Below are 21,698 nucleotides of genomic sequence, written 5' to 3' on the forward strand. Positions count from 1 at the left end.
TATAAAATTCCTTCTGTTAATTTTATTTTGTTTATGCAGGCAGTTTCTCAAGCTTTACATTTTTAAATATTAAAATTAGGATAGAATTGATGCTAAATCCTGTCCCATTCTAAAAATAAATGAGTCATCCACAAATGTATGAATTAATTGAAGAAGTCTCTATGAACTTATCAGGGTATATTTCCAATAAATATATACTCTTTGTTCAATAAATGTTTGTCCACAGGTATAATACATATAATATAGATAATTGTAATAGTCAATCAGGGAGTTGTTATTTTTTTTCTGGCTGCACCCTGCAGCTTGTGGAATCTTAGTTCCCCAACCAGGGACTGAACCCAAGCCCTCAGCAGTGAGAATGTGAAGTCCTAACCGCTGGATCACCAGGGAATTCCCCAGGAGATAATTTTAAACTGTTTCATATATAATTTAAATATCATAAAATTCACTCATTTTAAATATGCAATTCAAGTGAATTTCATTGTACTTACAGAGCTGTACAACCATCATCACAATCTAATTTTAGAACATCTTCATCACCCTAAAGGAAAAACCACCTGTCCATTTACAGTCAATTCCATTACCAAGCCCAGCCCTTGGCAACCAATAAATCTACTTTCTGCCTCTTTATATTTGCCTTTCAAAGAAAAATCATTGAAAAAGAAATTTATGTTCATGTCTGGCTTCTTTCACTGAGCATAATGTTTTTGAGGGTCATCCACGTTGTGGAAACTTTGGGAATAGAATATTTCATTGTAGTGATATACTGCATTTTCAAAGATCAGTTCATCAGTTGATTGACATCTGGGTTGTTTCACTTTGGGGCTGTTTTAAATAAGGTTGCTATGAACATTTCTGTCAAGTCCTCTTGTGTACTTTGCATGTGTGCACAAGTATTTATATTATTGTTTGTATTATATGTAAACTATTTCCAGAACTAGACAGAATTCAACATCCTATTTCAATTTTAATATTTATAGATATGAAAACTGAGAAACTCTAGCCACCTAAACACACTATTAATAAATATGTAAGTGTGGAAAGAGTTTTATAACAGCAGCATCTCCCAATATTTTGAACCAAGTAAAATGGAAACATATGTCTATAGAATTTCACCTATAAGAGGAGTTTCTAGGTCATATAGTAATGGTTGCTGCTGCTGCTGCTAAGTCCCTTCAATCGTGTCTGACTCTGTGCGACCCCACAGACGGCAGCCCACCAGGCTCCCCCATCCCTGGGATTCTCCAGGCAAGAACACTGGAGTGGGTTGCCATTTCCTTCTCCAATGCATGAAAGTGAAAAGTGAAAGTGAAGTCGTGCCCGACACTTTGCGACCCCATGGAGAGGCAGCCTATCACGCTCCTCTGCCCATGGGATTTTCCAGGCAAGAGTACTGGAGTGGGCTGCCATTGCCTTCTCCGATCGTAATGGTAAGTCTATGTATAACCTTTTAAGAGACAAACTTTTTCAAAAAATGACTGCATCGTTTTACATTGCTACTAGTAATGCATGAGGTTTGAATTTCTCCACATTTTTGTAGGACACTAGTTAGTGTCTTTTTATTACAACCATTCTAGTGAGTAAGTAACAGCATCTCATTATGTTTCTGACTTGCATTTCCTGAAAGACTAATGACATTGAGAATCTTTTCATGGACAGTTGTATATCTTTGGAGAAATACCTATTCAAATCTTTTGCCCACTTAAAATTTTATTACTTAACTTGTTGATTATTAGGTTATAACTAACCTAATAACTTTCATATGCTTGAAATACAAGTAAAATATGATGATTCGAAAATATATTCTCAATCTGTAGGTTGTACTTTTGATTTCTTGATGGTGCCTTTTGAAGAGCAAATTGTTTTAATTTTGATGACATACAATTTAACTTTTTTTTTCTTTTTATTGCTTATATTTTGGGGATAACCAGAATAAATATCAGGGTAAAATTTCATCAAGTGATATGGAAACATGAAAGTGAAAGAAAGTGAAGTCGCTCAGTCATGTTCGAGTCTTTGCGACCCAGTGGACTGTAGCCCGCCAGGCTCCTCTGTCCATGGGATTCTCCAGGCAAGAATATTGGGGTGAGTTGCCATTGCCTTCCTTCTCCAGGGGATCTTCCCAACCCAGGGATCGAACCTGGGTCTCCTGCATTGCAGGCAGATGCTTTATCCTCTGAATCACTGGGGAAGCCCCATGGAAATATGAGTTTAAGGCAAAAAGGAATGGGTATTTCCCTAGTGGTTCAGTGGCTAACTCTCTGTGCTCCCAAATCAGGGGGCACAGGTTTGATCCCTGGTCAGGGAACTAGATCCCATGAGCCACAACAAAAGATCCTGTCTGAGATCTACAGGATCTACAACTAAGACCTGGTGCAGCTAAATAAATAAATAAAAAGAAGAAAAGGAATGGTGTAACATTTTCTCCTATTAAAGAAATGCTTGTCTATATAGTTTTAAAAATTGATGATGATATAAAACTATCTGGTATTTAGGCTCTACTGGCTACAATTAAAAATTATGTATCTCTTACTTTAGGATGTCAACTTACTAGAAAACAATTTGTATCCTTTACAACTCTTCAGGTGAAGGTGAGGTGAAGTCGCTCAGCCCTGTCCGACTCTTTGCGACCCCGTGGACTGTAACCTACTATGCTTCTCCAGGCAAGAATACTGGAGTGGATTGCCATTTCCCTCTCCAGGGGATCTTCCCTGGCCCAGGGATCGAACCCGGGTCTCCCGAATTGGAGGCAGATGCTTTAACCTCTGAGCCACCAGGGAAACTCTTTAAGTGAGATGAAAATTTTTGATGCTCAATCAAAAATGAGGGAGACGGTTCCTAGTCACAGTTTTTCAGAATTCTTTTTAAGGTGTATAAGAGGAAAATCATTTAAACCCACTGTATTAATGTATACACCCCCCCCCCCCCATAGGTTTTCTCTTTGGGATGGATGGCTGTTATCTTTCTGAGATTTCAGAGAACTATTAATACCAAATGGAACTACCAAATTTTAAACTTAAGAGCCTCCTCCAATAGTCATCCAATATTTCCCATCATTAATTTTGACTGAAAGAAAGTGAAAGTCGCTCAGTGGTGTCCAATTCTTTGCGATGGAATTCTCCAGGCCAGAATACTGGAGTGGGTAGCCTTTCCCTTCTCCAGGGGATCTTCCCAACCTAGGGATCGAACCCAGGTCTCTCGCATTGCGGGCAGATTCTTTACCAGCTGAACCATAAGGGAAGCCCAATTTTGACTGAACGGAGTAACAATTCATCTGGAATTAAGTCACTGCCATTCTCAAACAAGTCACTTAGTTAGTCTTATGAGCTCAGGGTACCATATATATATATATATATATATATATATATGTATATACACACACATAGTTTTTAAAGGCAAGTCTATTCAAGACTGTAAAATCTTCCATCTGCAGACAGAAGACAAACATACAATCTAAAAGTTTCAAGATTTAAGTTTTATACTAGGCTCTTACTAAAGACTATTGCCCTGGAGACAACCTCTTAGATAATTTTGAAGAACTGCTCTGAAGAATCAGAGAGAAACCAGAATATGTAGTTTTGTGGAGTGTTTTCCCCTTAAGGGGAAAAAAAGTGGAGCTTCAAAAGATTACTGCTAATCACAAAGAACAGATTATCTAAAGTTCATGATCTCAGTCCCTTTCTCTATATCAGAAGATGCAAGAGTCTGGGTTCATTAATCTTTAGATAGGTATCTTCACTATCTAGACCAGTAACAAGCACAGACCTGCTGCTGTGTTTTTCCCCATCCTAAACTCGCCTGGGGCTCATGTGCGGGGGCAGGGCCGGCTGCACTGGCTTGATCCTTGCAGAACTGGAAAATCAGGCAACATTCCCTGTCCACGCACGGAAACTATCTTATTAACTTTAAATAACTTCTAAAGAAGCGTATGTTTACTTTGATTTTCCCCTTTTGACTTTCCATAAACATAAATGGAATCAGCACATTTGCTATTTAACCTTAGGCGTCACGAACTTAACATTTTCTTTCTTTTTTTTTTTTTTTAACCATGCTGTTGCTACAAACTTTTTGCACACACGGCTCCCCCTAACCATCAACCCTCAACGCCCACCGCTCTGGACCACTCCCTCCCGGCCTGGGGTCCGCCAGAGACTAAGAGACTGCGCAAGCGCCGGACCGTCGACGTGGCCGGCAGACCCTAGTTCGGGAGTCCGCGCTGAGTCCCTGGCTCAAGTGGTTCTCCTCCGGCCTTCGGCCCTTTATCTTTTTCTCCTCCTAGAGTTTGACGGTGACTCAGACGTTCCAAGTGGACTGACGTCGCCCCAGAGGCCATTTAGAAGGTCTGAGCGGACAAAACTGAGGCAGGGAGGGCGGGGGACGAGTCCGCGCGGCAGCGGGCCCGCGTGGGCGTCACGTGAGGGCCGAGCTGCGGGGGCCGCGCGCTCGGGTCACGCGGGAGCCGCGCCGGCGGGCGGGGCGGCGCGGCCGTGACGTGGTGCGCTCCGCAGCGCGCGCCTCCTCAGGCTTTGTCAGCCCCGGCGTGCGGGGCTCCGGGACGCGCGGGCCAGTCCGCGCGAAGCGCTGGGGGCCGGCGGCGGTGGCACCGCGTCTAAGGGAGCGGACTCTGCGCTGCGGCCGAAGGGCCGGGCGGTCTGGCAGGCACAGGTGGGGCGGCGGCCGGAGGGAGGGAAGGAGTCGCCCCTGCGCGGACCCCACCCCCGCAAAGGCGGGCGGGTGGCTCGGCGCCCCGGGCCCGCGGCGCGCTGGCCGGGCGGGAAGGGCCTAGAAGGCCTCGGGCCCCCATCCAGGTCTCAGAGATGGAACTTTCGTGGAAGGGAGCGGTTTTGGGAGGGATTCGTTGGAGAAGTTCTTAGTTAACCTTCACCTCCTGTATCTACGGCACCTTCGAGTTCGCTACGCCCCCTCCCTATTTACTGTTGGGTTGGAGGGCGCCGCCTGGCCCCCTCGGGTGGCGGTCCTCCCGGAGCATCTGTGGACCATTCTGGCTTCCCCACCCCCGCTGTTTACCGATTATTCACCCTCACCCGGCGCTTACAGCTTAGTGAAAGTTCCGAAACCTTTCTTTACAGAAAGTCAGCCACATGGGGGTGGGTAGCTCGCGATTTTACTCCTTCGAAAACAGTTGTTCGTGTTTTAGCGGGGGTGGGGGGGGGCGGTACTGAGCACTGCAGAAGATCCCTCCGACTTAATTTCTCTGGCTGGAGAAAGTTGCTCTTGGAATGCGCAGTTTCGTGACACGGCATTATTGCGTTACTGTAGGGCTGGCCCAGTTCTCCACTCTTAATTGTAAATGAATTGCTTTACTCTGTCTCTTGAGGATGCTCGAGATTTGCTTTATTGCACTGTAATTTAATGAGCTTGTCTTCATTGTTGTTTGCCTCTGAAATGCGTAGCCTTAAATGTTTAGGAATTCAACAATTTTCTTTGAAATTTCCTAAAGTAAAAGTAATGAGAAGGCCCCCCCTGCCATTATAAGTGGAGGTACTTTTTGTTTCGCTTTTACATTAGCAGACTTAAGTTGGTGACTTTATGTGAAACGTATTTGGAATAAGAAGCTCTTATCTCTTGTGCTCTCTCTTATCTGGGAGGCTTTGTGAAATGTCACTATATATAGTTCCTCTAGCAAGTGAAAATAGGGCGAGTTGCTACAGAACGCAGTTACTTGGGGAAAGTTCCTGCTCCTTTTGTTTGTTAGCTTGGTTTTATTTTGTAAAGGGCCAGATGGGTGGGCATCCCAACAGCTTCTGCTTCTCCTCCTTCTCAGGAGATGAATGGTTATATTATTAAAGACTTCTTGTGATATTGATTGTTAGCATGATTGTTACTACTTTTAGTGTTTATGCTGCTGCTGCTAAGTCACTTCAGTCATGCCCGACTCTGTGTGACCCCATAGATGGCAGCCCACCAGGCTCCCCCATCCCTGGGATTCTCCAGGCAAGAACACTAGAGTGGGTTGCCATTTCCTTCTCCAATGGATGAAAGTGAAAAGTGAAAGTAAAGTCACTCAGTTGTGTCTGACTCTTCGCGACACCATGGACGGCAGCCTACCAGGCTCCTCCATCCATGGGATTTTCCAGGCAAGAGTACTGGAGTGGAGTGCCACTGCCTTCTCCAAGTGTTTATGAGATTGAACTAATAAAGACAAAGTGTTTGGTTCAGAATTGAACTTCTTTGCTCCTAGTGTTTTTTTAAAGCGCACTTGAGCGCGCGCGCGCTCGCACACACACACTGTTTTATCAAATAAATGCATTTTACTTTTATTAGAACGTTTGAAAAATAAGTTAAATGCGCCATTGGTATCTGGAGCCAGGTTTTGATTTGTGATTGAAGATGAATGTAGTGGTGTAGATATTGTTTTATATTTGATTAACGTTTCAAAGACTTTTTCTGTTCTCAACTTTAAAAATTAAAGTGTGAAGTCATGTAACAATAGTTTTTATCTTTTCAAGACACTTGATGAGCACTTGACTCTGGTTAGGGGTAGGATAGACTTCTTTGTTTTAAGTCACCATCGTATAGTCCTTTTTTCTGTGAAATGCATCTTCTCAGAGAGTACTGAGAAAAAGCAAATCCTGTAACAACCACAGAATAAAAATGTAATATTTTAGTAGAAAGTTTCTTCTTTCTGTGATGAGATTACCAAGTACATTTCATCCTTTAGATCTCCAGGCTGTCACTGCCATATATATATATATATATATAGTTTCCCTCTTCAAAGTGAAGAAGACAGCAAGGAAGGCTCTTCAGCAGCAGCTGACCCATGGAACCACCCCCGCCCCACACACACACACACACATGGACGTGTGCACACACACCTGTCTTCCCTGTGAATAGCACCTCCCCTGCCTTCCTCCAGTGACACATTATTTAGGAAATCTTTCAGCTCCCTGTGTGAAATAAGTTTTTAAATAAAGACATTTGCAAGGTAATACTGCTTCTACCTAGGGTTCCTTTATTGTGCATTCTTTCTGTCTTCAAATGCTATCTACCCTTTAAGACTTAAGCCTGAAGTCTAAGTAACTGAAACACTTGAGTTACCCTTCACACCTCCTTCACTCTGCTCACTTGTTCATATAGCAGGAGGTTTAGTTTTGGAGTCAGACAGGTCATTTTCTTGACAAATACCTATTGAGCCTGACTCTTTGAATCTATCTCTTCCATTTACCACCTCATTGACTAGTCCTTGAGCAAGCTGCTGAGTATTTGTTAAACATTTTCTAAATCAGAACAACCCTCCAAGGATATGAGGAGTAAATGGAGCATGTAACAGCGCCAAGCATATCCAGAGAGCTTAATAAAAGGTAGTAAATTACGGTGCTTCTAAGTGTCACAGACCATTTTTGTCTCATGTTTGCAGTATAATATCATAGTGAGTGGATTTAAAACTGTGTTTTTAATTTACTTGTGAACCAAAATAATTTGTGTAAAACAATTCCACTTGCATAGGTTTAAGTTGGTTTATAATGTTTTGCATTATACTCTCAGGTGGTTGGAAAGGATGCAGTATCCCACATAGTATAGATACATTTTAATATAAAATTGGTTCATCACTCCTAACTGTATCTCATGGGGTATAATATATACATCACCATCAGGTTTTAAAATATATGCTATTTTACGTGGTTCCTTTTCTTGAAATTGTATTTTGATTTTAATTACTTCTACTTGTACCCACTCCTGAGTATTCTCTTAATGTCATTTATTTATACTCAAAAGCTTTTTATTTTCTGTCATACATGTCTTTAATAAAAATACTTGTGTAAGTTGAAACTTAAGTTTTAAAATTTTTCTTTGACTATAGCTCTAGGAGTTACTTTCCTTCTGGATTGAATTATTAGAAGTAGTAATAGAACAGCATAATACCCGATGGATTTTGATAAAGGATAATTCAATATAAAAATGGAATTTTAGTGGAAATTTATATCTTAAGGAGATGAATAGTTGGAGTCATGCCTAAAATTGAAATTGACACCTGTGACTTTTGGGCTGTTTCATTCTACCATGAATTCTGCCTTTGCATGCTGGGAAATATACCATAGTAAAAACAGAAATAGGAGTGTGGTATACTTGGTAAAGTTTTGCAAACTGGGAAGACTGTGAAAGGAGCTTGAAAGAGGAAAAGCAATAGCATGATAGCTAAACTGCAGGTCTGTTGCCCATAGGTCAGTTTTAGTCAGGAGGGATCTGAAAGCCTTTTTCTTAAAATTGTATATGTTGTTGTTACATGTTCCTTGACAAATCTTCATGTTCCCCTAGGTACACAGTCCCTCATTTAAAGACCATTTGAGCTGTGGTTGTCAACAGGGGATGATTTTGCAGCCAGGGTACGTTTGGCAATGCCTGGAGATTATTTTTTTAAATAACTTTACTTATTTATTTTTTAAATGTTTGGCTGTGCAGAGTCCTTGTTGCTTCGCTGGCATTTCTCGAGTTCCTGCTGTGACTTCTCTTGTTGCAGAACATGGGCTCTAGGGCACTTGGGCTTCAGTAGTTGTGGTTCCCAGGCTCTAGAGTATAGGCTCAGTTGCTTTGCCTCAAGTGGGATCTTCCCAGATCAGGGATCAAACCTGTGTCTCTTGCATTGGCGGGCAGATTCTTAACACTGAGCCACCAGGGAAGCCCTGGAGATATTTTTGATCGTCATGTGGTGCGTAGAGGGGGTCGCTGCTTCTGGCACCTAGTAGATAGAGATCAGAGTAGGGATAAACATCCTCCAGTGATCAGGACAGCCTCCGATTACAAAGAATTTGCCAGCCCAAAATGTGAGTCCACCTGAGATTGAGAAACCCTGATTTAGAGGATTCGTTTTGGAGTCAGACTATCTAACTCTGTAATCTAAGGCAGTGGGTTAGTAAATTCTTTTTTTAAAGTGCCAGATAGTAGATGGTAAGATGTTTTAGGCTTGTGGGCCACATATAACCTCTGTTGGATATCCTTGTTTTTATAACCTTTTAAAAATATGAAAGTAATTCTTAGCTCCAAGGTCTTTCAGAAACATGTGATCTAAAGCAGTTATGGCCTTTAAACCTCAGTTTTCTTCCTTGCAAAGTACTGGTAACAGTAACAATGTCTCAAGATTTGTTTGTAAGGACTGAATGAAATGAACATCTAGCTTGGTCTCCAGCACACATTAAAAGCTCTGTAAATGGTGTCCTTGGTAGTCATGGTGTCCTGTGAAAGTGAAAGTCACTCAGTCCTGTCTGACTCTTGGCAACCCCATGGACTACAGTCCATGGAATTCTCCAGGCTGGAATACTGGAGTGGGTAACCTTTCCCTTCTCCAGGGGATCTTCCCAACCCCAGGATTGAACCCAGGTCTCCTGCATTGCAGGCGGATTCTTTACCAGCTGAGCCACAAGGGAAGCCCAAGAATACTGGAGTGGGTAGCCTATCCCTTCTCCAAGGGATCTTCCCAACCCAGGAATCAAACCGGGGTCTCCTGCATTGCAGGTGGATTTTTTTTTTTTACCAGTTGAGCTATCAGGGAAGAACATGTTGTATCCTATAGCACAGAGCAAAAAATGCCAAGTCACAGTGTTGTCAAGACCCTGTTCAAGTCATTTGAACAAACTTAAGAGTGCTGGTTAAATTCCTGGGTCAGCTCACCTGTGTAACCTCTGCTGTCTTGCTTTCTGAACTCTGAGCCTGCTTGTATCTTAAGGAAGGTGGAATGCAGAATTCCTATCCCATGATGTCTGAGGAAAGAAAGCATTCTACTGGCATTCTGTTCTTAAGACAGATTCCAGTGTGGGGTTGTCAGTTTTCACAGGGGATTCAAGGTGGGACAAGTAAGATCTCTAATTATAGTCGATTGTATGTGATGTTTTCTAAATTGGGGACAGATATACATAAATGTACACACACACACACACACACACTCTGTCTCAACTACCGTCAAGTCCCTGTATGTGACTGACCAGTGGTTTATTTTTCAGGTTAGAAAGTATGGTTAGGCTAGTTTGGTGATGCCTTTATAGTGCAAATGGTTGCTAAAAGAGCCTGAAGTCCTTTAAATTATCCTATCATTATAATTTTTACTGAAATCACAGGAAAATAAAACCACAGTGTCTGTAGTAGACACATATGGGTATTGAGGGCTTGAGATGAAGGTAGTTGAAATTGAGATATGCCTCGTGTAAAATACACACTAGGTTTTGAAGACTTAATGCCAAAAATAAGGAAAACTATCTCATTAATAATTTTTATATTGGGTACATGGTAAAATAATATTTTGGATGTTTTTTGATAAAATGCTATCACTGAAGTTTTTACTTTTTAAATGTGGCTATTAGAAAATTTTAAATTACATATGTAGTTAACATTTATAATTCTGTTGGACAGTGCTGCTCTAAAGCTTTAGTTTAATTTTTTTAAATTAGTAATTGTTTTTATCCTGCACGTATAAAGAAATTAAATATTTTTATAAGGCTTGCAGTGAAAATCAGAGATCCCACCACCCTGGGCTCATCCCTTACTCCCAAAGCTTGTATCCATTTTCTTACCACTTCTGGTCTTTCTGTCTGAATCTGTAATAAATAGGATGCTTATATTGTTACTTTATTTTTCAGTGTTAGGCGTTAGGCATTCATTGTCCGTTAACTTTCTAGTAGGAAAGATGAAATTTTAGGTCTCCCATGCTGTACCACAGGCGCATAAACTTTCTATCCATTCATCTTCCCATCTTCTCAAGATAGTTGTATTATAATTTGGCTTGTATCAGGATTCATTATTTATATTATTATGATATTAATCAAAATTGAAACAGTACATTGATTACTTTTCTTCCTAGCTCAGCATCTTGTTTTCTTTGGAGTTAATAATTGTCTTGATTTTTATTTCCGTAGTTTACTGTGTACTTATTGCTGATTAAACCCTGAGTCCTTCCACAGTTAATATAGATCTCTTCTGAAAACTTAAGACCACATTAGGTATTTTCTTTTATGCTCTTTTTTTTCCAAATATAAATTTATTTTAATTGGAGGTTAATTACTTTACAATATTGCATTGGTTTTGCCATACATCAACATGAATCCGCCACAGGTATACACGTGTTCCCCATCCTGAACTCCCCTTCCTTCTCCCTCCCCGCACTATCTCTCTGGGTCGTCTCAGTGCACCAGCCCCAAGCATCCAGTATCATGCATCGAACCTGGACTGACAATTCGTTTCATATATGATATTATACATGTTTCAATGCCATTCTCCCAAATCATCCCACCCTCGCCCTCTCCCACAGAGTCCAAAAAACTGTTCTATACATCTGTGTCTCTTTTGCTGTCTTGCATACAGGGTTATCGTTACCATCTTTCTAAATTCCATATATATGCATTAGTATACTGTATTGGTGTTTTTCTTTCTGGCTTACTTCACTCTGTATAATCGGCTCCAGTTTCATCCACCTCCTTAGAACTGATTCAAATGTATTCTTTTTTATGCTCTTTTGAATTAAAGCACCCACTCTTCTTTCCAGGCTGGAGAGAAATAGTGTTCTAGGGCTTGGTTAGGAGAGATCTGAGGGTCTACTTTGTAAATTAGCTTTGACTCCGTCCCTAATTCAGTCCTCTACTCTCTTCCAAAGGAGGACTGAATCCCATCAGTCCCTGTGCCTTTTGGAGGTTCTACCATGAAATATATGTGGGGCTGCTTCTCTGGTTTCTTGATTGACAGTGTAGGTCTCCGCTTTCTCAGATCTGTTTCCTGAGTTGCTGTGTCTGCTACCTCTTTCAGAAACGAAGCACTGTTGACTCCCTCCGTCCTCCCTTTTTGTGAGTTTTGGCTTCGTTATTTGTTTTATTAATGGATGTAATGTAAAATATAGAGCATTAATCTTAAATTTACAGATTTTTAATATCTGCATACACCCATGTAATCACCACTCAGATCCAGATAGAGAGCATTTCCATATGCTATAAGGTCGTCCCCTTGTGTCCCTTTCAAGTCTGTACCAGCACCTGTAATCATTATTTTTGTTTCTGTCATCAAAGACTAGTTTTGCCTGTTCCTCAAAATCATACAGGATAGTAGTCTCCGTATGAAATCTTTTGTATGTAACTTCTTTTGTGTAAAGACTTGGTGAGTCATCCACATTGCAGGCATCAATTAAAAAAAAAATCCTGTGTATTACTGCAAAATATGAACATGCCACTGTTATCCCTTCTCCTGTGGGTGGGCATTTGGATTGTTTCAAGATTTTGGCTTTGTGAATAAAGCTGCTCTGAATATTATTGTACATATTTTTGGTGTGTATTTATTCATTTCTCTTGGTTATATACCTCTAAGTGGAATTGCTGGATCATAGAGTGGGTGAACGTACCTTAGATAGAAATGCCAGACTTCCATAGTGGCTGTACCATTTTTCACTCACACCAGCAAAGTATATGAGAGTTCCAGTTTCCGTCTTCTCTAACATTTGCCAGTATTCAATTTTAGCCACCTGATAAGTATATATAGTTGACCTTGAACAATGGGATTAGAGGAGCCAATCACCACATAGTTAAAAATCTCTGTATTACTGTCTCTGCCTCAGACAAAGGAATTGATAAATAACAAGGGCAGAAAACTGAAACACTTTGGATTGAATCAGGACACAGACCCTCTTTCTTTTGATTCCACGTGTTGTGATGACTCTAATCAAACACAAACTTTTCCGTACGCTTAATTAAAGAGCCATAAAATGAAGATGCAGTACTGCATTTATTGAAAATAATCTATGTATAAGTGGATCCATACTGTTCAAGGGTCAGCTGTAGTCCTATTTTGGGTTTTAGTTTCATTTCCATGAAGGAATCATGTGTTGAATGCCTTTTCACATGGTCATTTGTGAAGTATCTGTTCATGCCTCTTTCTCATTGAAAGGAATGGTTATGCCTTTTAAATAATCTTGTGAGTCACTTTAATGGAGTTTGGGGAGGGAAAAGGGCTAACTGCATGTGAGAAACCTGCCACCTTTAAATGAAAGTAAGGTAACTGTAAAGTTTCATTCAGATACATTTTTCCCCCCGGCATTTCTGTCCTCTCCAGTATGTAATTCAACTTCATTTTTAATTAGCTACTGTAATCCAGAAGTATAATGAGTTTTAGAATGAGACTCTTGTTCCAACCTAAAAGATAGAGGAAACTTTTCTTTCTTCTAAGAAACTGGAACAAGAAAATTATTCAGTAGCTATATTCTGGCTTGTTCTCTTACATTTTTAATTAAAAAGATAGTTAGGAGCAAGAGCAATATTCATCCATTCAACAAATACATATTGAATATTTTCTGTATGTCACATCTAAATAGGCTTAGGAAATACATCCGTGAACAAAGACAAGCAAGGCTCCAGTCCTCTGAAGTATATTCAGATGGGAGGAATTGATACTAAATAAGTAAACAAATATCTAAATAAGGTAATTAAAAATATATTTCCTGTTTTGCAGAAATGGAACAAAAACCCCAGGATGGAGAACCTATTGAAATTAAGATCATCAAGGAAGCATACAAGAAAGCCTTTGTATTTGTTAATAAAGGACTGAATACAGATGAGTTAGGTCAAAAGGAAGAAGCAAAGAACTACTATAAGCAAGGAATAGGACACCTGCTTAGAGGAATCAGCATTTCATCAACGGATCCTGAGTACACAGGTCCTGAGTGGGAGTCTGCTAGGCAGATGCAACAGAAAATGAAAGAAACGCTACAGAATGTACGTACCAGGTTGGAAATTCTAGAGAAGGGTCTTGCCACTTCTCTACGGAATGATCTTCAGGAGGTGCCCAAGTTGTATCCAGAATTTCCACCTAAAGACGTGTCTGAAAAGTCACCAGAGCCTCAGTGCTTTAGTTCACTTCCTCAACACAGTGAAGTAAATGGAAGCACTTCAGCTGCAAGTGCAGAATCGAGTAGTACACCTGCTACTTTGTCCTTGCCGTGTCAGAGTCATCCGTCCGAAGCACCCCCTGCTTACACTCCTCAGGCTGCTGAGGGTCACTACACTGTATCCTATGGAACAGAATCTGGGGAGTTCTCGTCAGTTGGGGAGAACTTCTATAGGAATCACTCTCAGCCACCTCCTCTTGAGACCTTAGGGCTGGATGCAGATGAGTTGATTTTGATACCAAACGGAGTACAAATTTTCTTTGTAAATCCCGCAGGGGAGGTTAGTGCACCTTCATATCCTGGGTACCTTCGAATCGTGAGGTTCTTGGATAATTCTCTCGATACCTTTCTAAATCGTCCTCCTGGATTTCTCCAGGTAAGCCAAAGAGGTAAACAAATTTGAAATATGTGTAGAACATACTACTTTTATTTGATAATATTTATGATGTGTCCAAGACAGTGAATGCAAAAAGGTTACTATAATTTCTAGTTCCTTTTTAAATTCATGAAATTTGTGCTCCTTCAGCATCTGTGTTTGTATTTGATAACATTTCTTTTTCTTTATATATAAAGTCTTGTTTTAGTATTAAATTTGTGATGACAGGGCCTGAAGGAGATTGGGATATTCATCCTTCTAGTTTTTTATCTGAACAAGAACCCTAATAACTTTAATTTCAAAAAGGATTTGTGTAACTCTTGTGTGCATGTGTAACTGTAAATTTCCACAAATGTTGTCAAGACCCCACTGAGGGGCCAAACGGGGCTAGATGCAGCCTGGTGTCTGGAACAGTGGTTCTCAACTAGTAGGAATCACCCCTGCCATCTCCACATACCCTGGGATATTTTAACAGTCGTGGGGACATTTTTGGTTGTCACAGCTGGGACTGGGGTGTGTGCTGTTGCTCCTGGCATATATGGTGGGTAGAGGCCAGGCATACTGCTAAACATTAAATAGGATAGCTCTTATCAATTAAAAAAAATAACTGAAAATGTCAGTCATACCAAGGTTAAGAAACCATGGTCTACAAGTATAGACTCTGATGATCATCATCTGAGAAGCAGTTCTAACTTTCCAAGCATATACATTTACCAGGATACACCTTGGTCCAAGAGCAAAGACTGTTGCTAAATAAAGGTTGAGGTTAGGACACTGTTAGGGAATTCCTGAGGTATTCTGTAGGTGATGGTCCAGTATCAGTCTGTTTTAGTATGGGGAGATGGGTTTCTGGAAATACAGATTCAGTATTCATTGGATATAACAAAAGGATCTGCATGGCAGGGAGATGACTGAGCAAGGCAGGTGCTTTCACAAGTCCAGGTGATGTGGTTTAGCTACAGTACTAGTTATCTACATTTGTTTTCTTTCATTATATGTTATATTTTCAATTCTTATGCAGCTTTTACTTTATGAAGTCCACTTAAAGGTTGTTTACGGATAGTTGGAGATTTACTAGGAGTGTATGAAGGAGATACCTGGGAGCGTTGTTGGAAGATTTCATTAATAAACAGGAAGAATAGTGTGAATCATAAGTTATTTTTTAAGAAGAAGCCTTAAGGTTGAAAAGAGTAAGCTTATTGCTTCTGAGAGGTCTGATAAAAGATAAAATATTTTCTGCTGAACTGGTAATAAAGTGGCATTGTAAGAGTGGAATTTAAAAAACCTTTGGGTCCTGGGCTACTGGAGGTGCAGGGAATGACTATTTGAAACATTCTATTGATTACATGAGTTCAACCATTAAAATGACTTGTCCTTTAGTAAAAATTTGTTCTGTACATTTAATTCTGTTTTTCTAGTATCTTCTATTTTGAGTCCTAAATAAAAAAGTAAAATTATACCCAAAATTTGAGTCTTTTTAAGGGACTCTCATTTACATGTATTCAGTTATTTATAACAGTGTCCTAAAAGAGAGTTGCCACGTGTTTACTGAATTTTTTGCTCTTAGAAATCACTATTGCTTTATTTAGGAAATTAGAAATTAATTTAAAATTGACAGACTAGAATTCTGTGGCTTCTAAAAACTAATTTTCTCTTGAATTTATTTTTAATATACTTTTTAAACCTGTCAGATTTGTAGTCAATTCATATGGAACTTGGATATGAAATTGTTCTGTGAAAGTGAAACTGGGAGAAGTCAGCCTGTGGTGGGTTAGCTCACCAGTCTGTAATACTCTGCCCTGAGAAAGGTCTATAAGTTTTCTTTGAGAAGATTTGAGGATACTCCATTTCAGTCAAGGTGACCAGAATGTAGTTTATCTTAGAGAAATAATGACACAGTAAAAGAAACCTTTCTCTAACTTTCATCATTTAAGTGTAACCATTACAACTTTTTTTTGTTAAATATACCACCTGTATTCATATTTTTTTAAATGTCTCATTTTTAACTTTATTCTAAGCAATAACAACTGTGAAATTGAGGAAAAGATGTTGTATTTTTCCCTAATACATATTGAAATATGTAGCTACTCAAATTTAAATAGTTTGTACATTACTTGAAGTCATTTCACATACTAGAGATGGTTATATGTCATACTTTGGAAAATACAGCCTTCAGTTTTATTGTAACTTGTCTGAAGTTTGATTTTTATGAAAGCTGGAGTGTGGCTTTTGAAATGACTAAAACAAAGAATCCACTAAAATAAGAATTTGAAAATGTTAAGCACTTTTCTAGGAAAGAGTCAGACTTGCACACTTTATCTCTACATATTTGTATTCTGTTGGTCAGAGATGTGATAGTACACCAGAATTTTCCATTGTTTATATGAAATTGTTCATCTCTTTGACTCATATACATCACACAATATTTGATAATAATTGTTCTTCCAAGTTTCTTAATATTAGAGAATATCTTGGTGAGGGGCAAAATTATATTCTGGTTACTCAAAAAATAATGGAAATTAATACATTTGGATATTCTGATTTAAACTTAATTTCTTCTGAATTTAGATCTCCAGGCAGTGAGTTTAAGTCTTAGTTGATAATCTGACCTCCCCGTATGATGTTGCTGGGCAGCTTTTGGTTTAACTTCACAATAGATAGTGAATCCATAAATCTAAATTAATGTTCTTGCTCTATCAGATCAGATTGGACTTAGTAAAAAAAAAAAACCAACTGTGTTTCTAATTAAAATAATTGTTTAGCTTCTCCAGTGGCAGATAGCATGTGTTTAAACCCTAGCTTCACTTTTTGGTTGTTGACTCTGAGCAACTTAATGAACCTCTCAGTGCCTCAATTTTCTTGTGGTTAAAATGACACTAACCACCGCAATATGTAAGACAAATGCTAACAAGTGTGAAAGGGGAAATTAACAATAACACAATAACAGTGGGAGACTTTAATACCCCACTCACACCTATGGATAGATCAACTAAACAGAAAATTAACAAAGAAACACAAACTTTAAATGATACAATAGACCAGTTAGACCTAATTGATATCTATAGGACATTTCACCCCAATGAATTTCACCTTTTTCTCAAGTGCTCACGGAACCTTCTCCAGGATAAATCACATCCTGGGCCATAAATCTAGCCTTGGTAAATTCAAAAAAATTGAAATCATTCCAAGCATCTTTTCTGACCATAATGCAGTAAGATTAGATCTCAATTACAGGAGAAAAACTATTAAAAATTCCAACATATGGAGGCTGAACAACACAGTGCTGAATAACCAACAAATCACAGAAGAAATCAAAAAAGAAATCAAGATGTGCACAGAGACGAATGAAAATGAAAACACAACAACCCAAAACCTGTGGGACACTATAAAAGCAGTGCTAAAGGGAAAGTTCATAGCAATACAGGCATACCTCAAGAGACAAGAAAAAAGTCAAATAAATAACCTAACTCTGCACCTAAAGCAACTAGAAAAGGAAGAAATGGAGAACCCCAGAGTTAGTAGAAGGAAAGAAATCTTAAAACTTAGGGCAGAAATAAATGCAAAAGAAACAAAAGAGACCATAGCAAAAATCAACAAAGCCAAAAGCTGATTCTTTGAAAGGATAAATAAAATTGACAAACCATTAGCCAGACTCATCAAGAAACAAAGGGAGAAAAATCAAATCAATAAAATTAGAAAAGAAAATGGAGAGATCACAACAGACAACACAGAAATACAAAGGATCATAAGAGACTACTATCAGCAATTATATGCCAATAAAATGGACAACGTGGAAGAAATGGACAGATTCTTAGAAAAGTACAACTTTCCAAAACTGAACCAGGAAGAAGTAGAAGATCCTAACAGACCCATCACAAGCACGGATTTTGAAGCTGTAATCAGAAATCTTCCAGCAAACAAAAGCCCAGGTCCAGACAGCTTCACAGCTGAATTCTACCAAAAATTTAGAGACGAGCTAACACCTATCCTACTCAAACTCTTCCAGAAAATTGCAGAGGAAGGTAAACTTCCAAACTCATTCTATGAGCCCACCATCACCCTAATACCAAAACCTGACAAAGATGCCACAAAAAAAGAAAACTACAGGCCAATATCACTGATGAACATAGATGCAAAGATTCTTAACAAAATTCTAGCAATCAGAATCCAACAACACATGAAAAAGATCATACACCTTGATCAAGTGGGCTTTATCCCAGGGATGCAAGGATTCTTCAATATCCGCAAATCAATCAATGTAATTCACCACAGTAACAAATTGAAAAATAAAAGCCATATGATTATCACAATAGATGCAGAGAAAGCATTTGACAAAATTCAACATCCATTTATGATAAAAACTCTCCAGAAAGCAAGAATAGAAGGAACATCAGTTCAGTTCAGTTGCTAAGTCATGTCTGACTCTTTGCGACCCCATGAATCACAGCAGGCCAGGCCTCCCTGTCCATCACCAACTCCTGGAGTTCACTCAGATTCACGTTCATCAAGTCAGTGATGCCATCCAGCCATCTCATCCTCTGTTGTCCCCTTCTCCTCCTGCCCCCAATCCCTCCCAGCATCAGAGTCTTTTCCAGTGAGTAAACTCTTTGCATGAGGTGGCCAAAGTACTGGAGTTTCAGCTTTAGCATCATTCCTTCCAAAGAAATCCCAGGGCTGATCTCCTTCAGGATGGACTGGTTGGATCTCCTTGCAGTCCAAGGGACTCTTAAGAGTCTTCTCCAACACCACAGTTCAAACGCATCAATTCTTTGGTGCTCAGCCTTCTTCACAGTCCAACTCTCACATCCATACATGACCACAGGAAAAACCATAGCCTTGACTATACGGACCTTAGTCGGCAAAGTAATATCTCTGCTTTTGGATATGCTGTCTAGGTTGGTCATAACTTTACCTCAACATAATAAAAGCTATATATGACAAACCCACAGCAAACATTATCCTCAATGGTGAAAATTGAAAGCATTTCCCCTAAAGTCAGGAACAAGACAAGGGTGCCCACTTTCACTGCTACTATTCAACATAGTTCTGGAAGTTTTGGCCATAGTAATCAGAGCAGAAAAAGAAATAAAAGGAATCCAAATTGAAAAAGAGGAAGTAAACCTCTCACTGTTTGCAGATGATATGATCCTCTACATAGAAAACCCTAAAGACTCCACCAGAAAATTACTAGAGCTAATCAGTGAATAAGTAAAGTTGCAGGATATAAAATCAACACACACAAATCCCTTGCATTCCTATACGCAAATAATGAGAAAGTAGAAAAAGAAATTAAGGAAATAATTCCATTCACCATTGCAAAGAAAAGAATAAAATACTTAGGAATATATCTACCTAAAGAAACTAAAGACCTATATATAGAAAACTATAAAACACTGGTGAAAGAAATCCAAGAGGACACTAATAGATGGAGAAATATACCATGTTCATGGATCGGAAGAATCAATATAGTGAAAATGAGTATACTACCCAAAGCAATCTACAGATTGAATGCAATCCCTATCAAGCTACCAGCGATATTTTTCACAGAGCTAGAACAAATAATTTCACAATTTGTATGGAAATACAAAAAACCTCGAATAGACAAAGCAATCTTGAGAAAGAAGAATGGAACTGGAGGAATCAACCTGCCTGACTTCAGGCTCTACTACAAAGCCACGGTCATCAAGACCGTATGGTAGTGGCACAAAGATAGAAATATAGATCAATGGGACAAAATAGCCCAGAGATAAATCCACATACTTATGGACACCTTATCTTCGACAAAGGAGGCAGGAGTATACAATGGATTAAAGACAATCTCTTTAACAAGTGGTGCTGGGAAAACTGGTCAGCCACTTGTAAAAGAATGAAACTAGAACACTTTCTAACACCGCACACAAAAATAAACTCAAAATGGATTAAAGATCTAAACATAAGACCAGAAACTATAAAACTCCTAGAGGAGAACATAGGCAAAACACTCTCCGACATAAATCACAGCAGGATCCTCTATGATCCACCTCCCAGAATACTGGAAATAAAAGCAAAAATAAACAAATTGTATCTACTTAAAATTAAAAGCTTCTGCACAACAAAGGAAAATATAAGCAAGGTGAAAAGACAGCCTTTGGAATGGGAGAAAATAATAGCAAATGAAGCAACTGACAAACAACTAATCTCAAAAATATATAAGCAGCTCCTGCAGCTCAATTCCAGAAAAATAAACGACCCAATCAAAAAATAGGCCAAAGAACTAAATAGACATTTCTCCAAAGAAGACATACAGATGGCTAACAAACATATGAAAAAATGCTCAACATCACTCATTATCAGAGAAATGCAAATCAAAACCACAATGAGGTACCATTTCACACCAGTCAGAATGGCTGCAATCCAAAAGTCTTCAAGCAATAAATGCTGGAGAGGGTGTGGAGAAAAGGGAACCCTCTTACACTGTTGGTGGGAATGCAAACTAGTACAGCCACTATGGAGAACAGTGTGGCGATTCCTTAAAAAACTGGAAATAGAGCTGCCTTATGACCCAGCAGTCCCACTTCTGGGCATACACACAGAGGAAACCAGAATTGAAAGAGACACGTTTACCCCAGTGTTCATCGCAGCACTGTTTATAATAGCCAGGACATGGAAGCAACCTAGATGTCCATCAGCAGATGAGTGGATAAGCAGGCTGTGGTACATATACACAATGGAGTATTACTCAGCCATTAAAAATAATACATTTGAATCAGTTCTAATGAGGCAGATGAAACTGGAGCCTATTATACAGAGTGAAGTAAGCCAGAAAGAAAAACACCAATACAGTATACTAATGCATATATATGGAATTTAGAAAGATGGTAACGATAACCCTGTATGTGAGACAGCAAAAGAGACACAGATGTATAGAACAGTCTTTTGGATTCTGTGGGAGAGGGCGAGGGTGGGATGATTTGGAAGAATGGCATTGAAACATGTATAATATCATATAAGAAACGAATCGCCAGTCTAGGTTTGATGCAGGATACAGGATGCTTGGGGCTGGTGCACTGGGATGACCCAGTATGGGGAGGCAGGTCGGAGGGGGCTTCTGGATTCGGAACACGTGTACACCCGTGGCGGATTCATGTTGATGTATGGCAAAACCAATACAGTATTGTAAATTAAAGTAAAATTTTTTAAAATAAATAATAACAGTGGCAAACAAAAAAAATGACACTAACCAACTTCATGGAATTGTTTTGAGGATTAAATCAGTAAATATATGTGGAGTACTTAGAAACAGTTTGATTTTATTTAATTTCCACAAAAGGATGTTTAATAATAAAAGCTTAATTTACTTTGACCATTATTTGTTTAAAGCTAGACTCATTATTGGTTAACAGTGGGGGCTATTTCAGGGCACTGGTTTTAAGACTTTAATTAGAGGAGCAGTAAGATTTTTAGCACAGT

General features: G+C 39.2%; 1 protein-coding gene across 7 annotated transcripts in view; it reads left to right on the forward strand.

Annotated features, from left to right (window-relative positions):
- The window catches only part of SPART (spartin), a 290,314-nt gene that overhangs the window by 249,228 nt on the left and 19,388 nt on the right, over positions 1-21,698 (forward strand). For 2 of the 7 annotated variants that reach the window (XM_060394045.1, XM_060394046.1), the window contains exon 3: positions 13,438-14,249. In XM_060394045.1, coding sequence (XP_060250028.1) covers positions 13,438-14,249 — 812 coding nt within the window. Of the gene's footprint in view, positions 1-4,166; positions 4,341-4,521; positions 4,666-8,277; positions 8,346-11,709; positions 11,787-13,437; positions 14,250-21,698 lie in introns of those variants that run through there. The other 5 variants (XM_042255146.1, XM_042255143.1, XM_042255141.1 and 2 more) reach the window with 5 other exon arrangements.

The sequence above is a fragment of the Ovis aries genome, chromosome 10 (assembly GCF_016772045.2).
Source record: "Ovis aries strain OAR_USU_Benz2616 breed Rambouillet chromosome 10, ARS-UI_Ramb_v3.0, whole genome shotgun sequence".
NCBI lineage: Eukaryota > Metazoa > Chordata > Mammalia > Artiodactyla > Bovidae > Ovis > Ovis aries.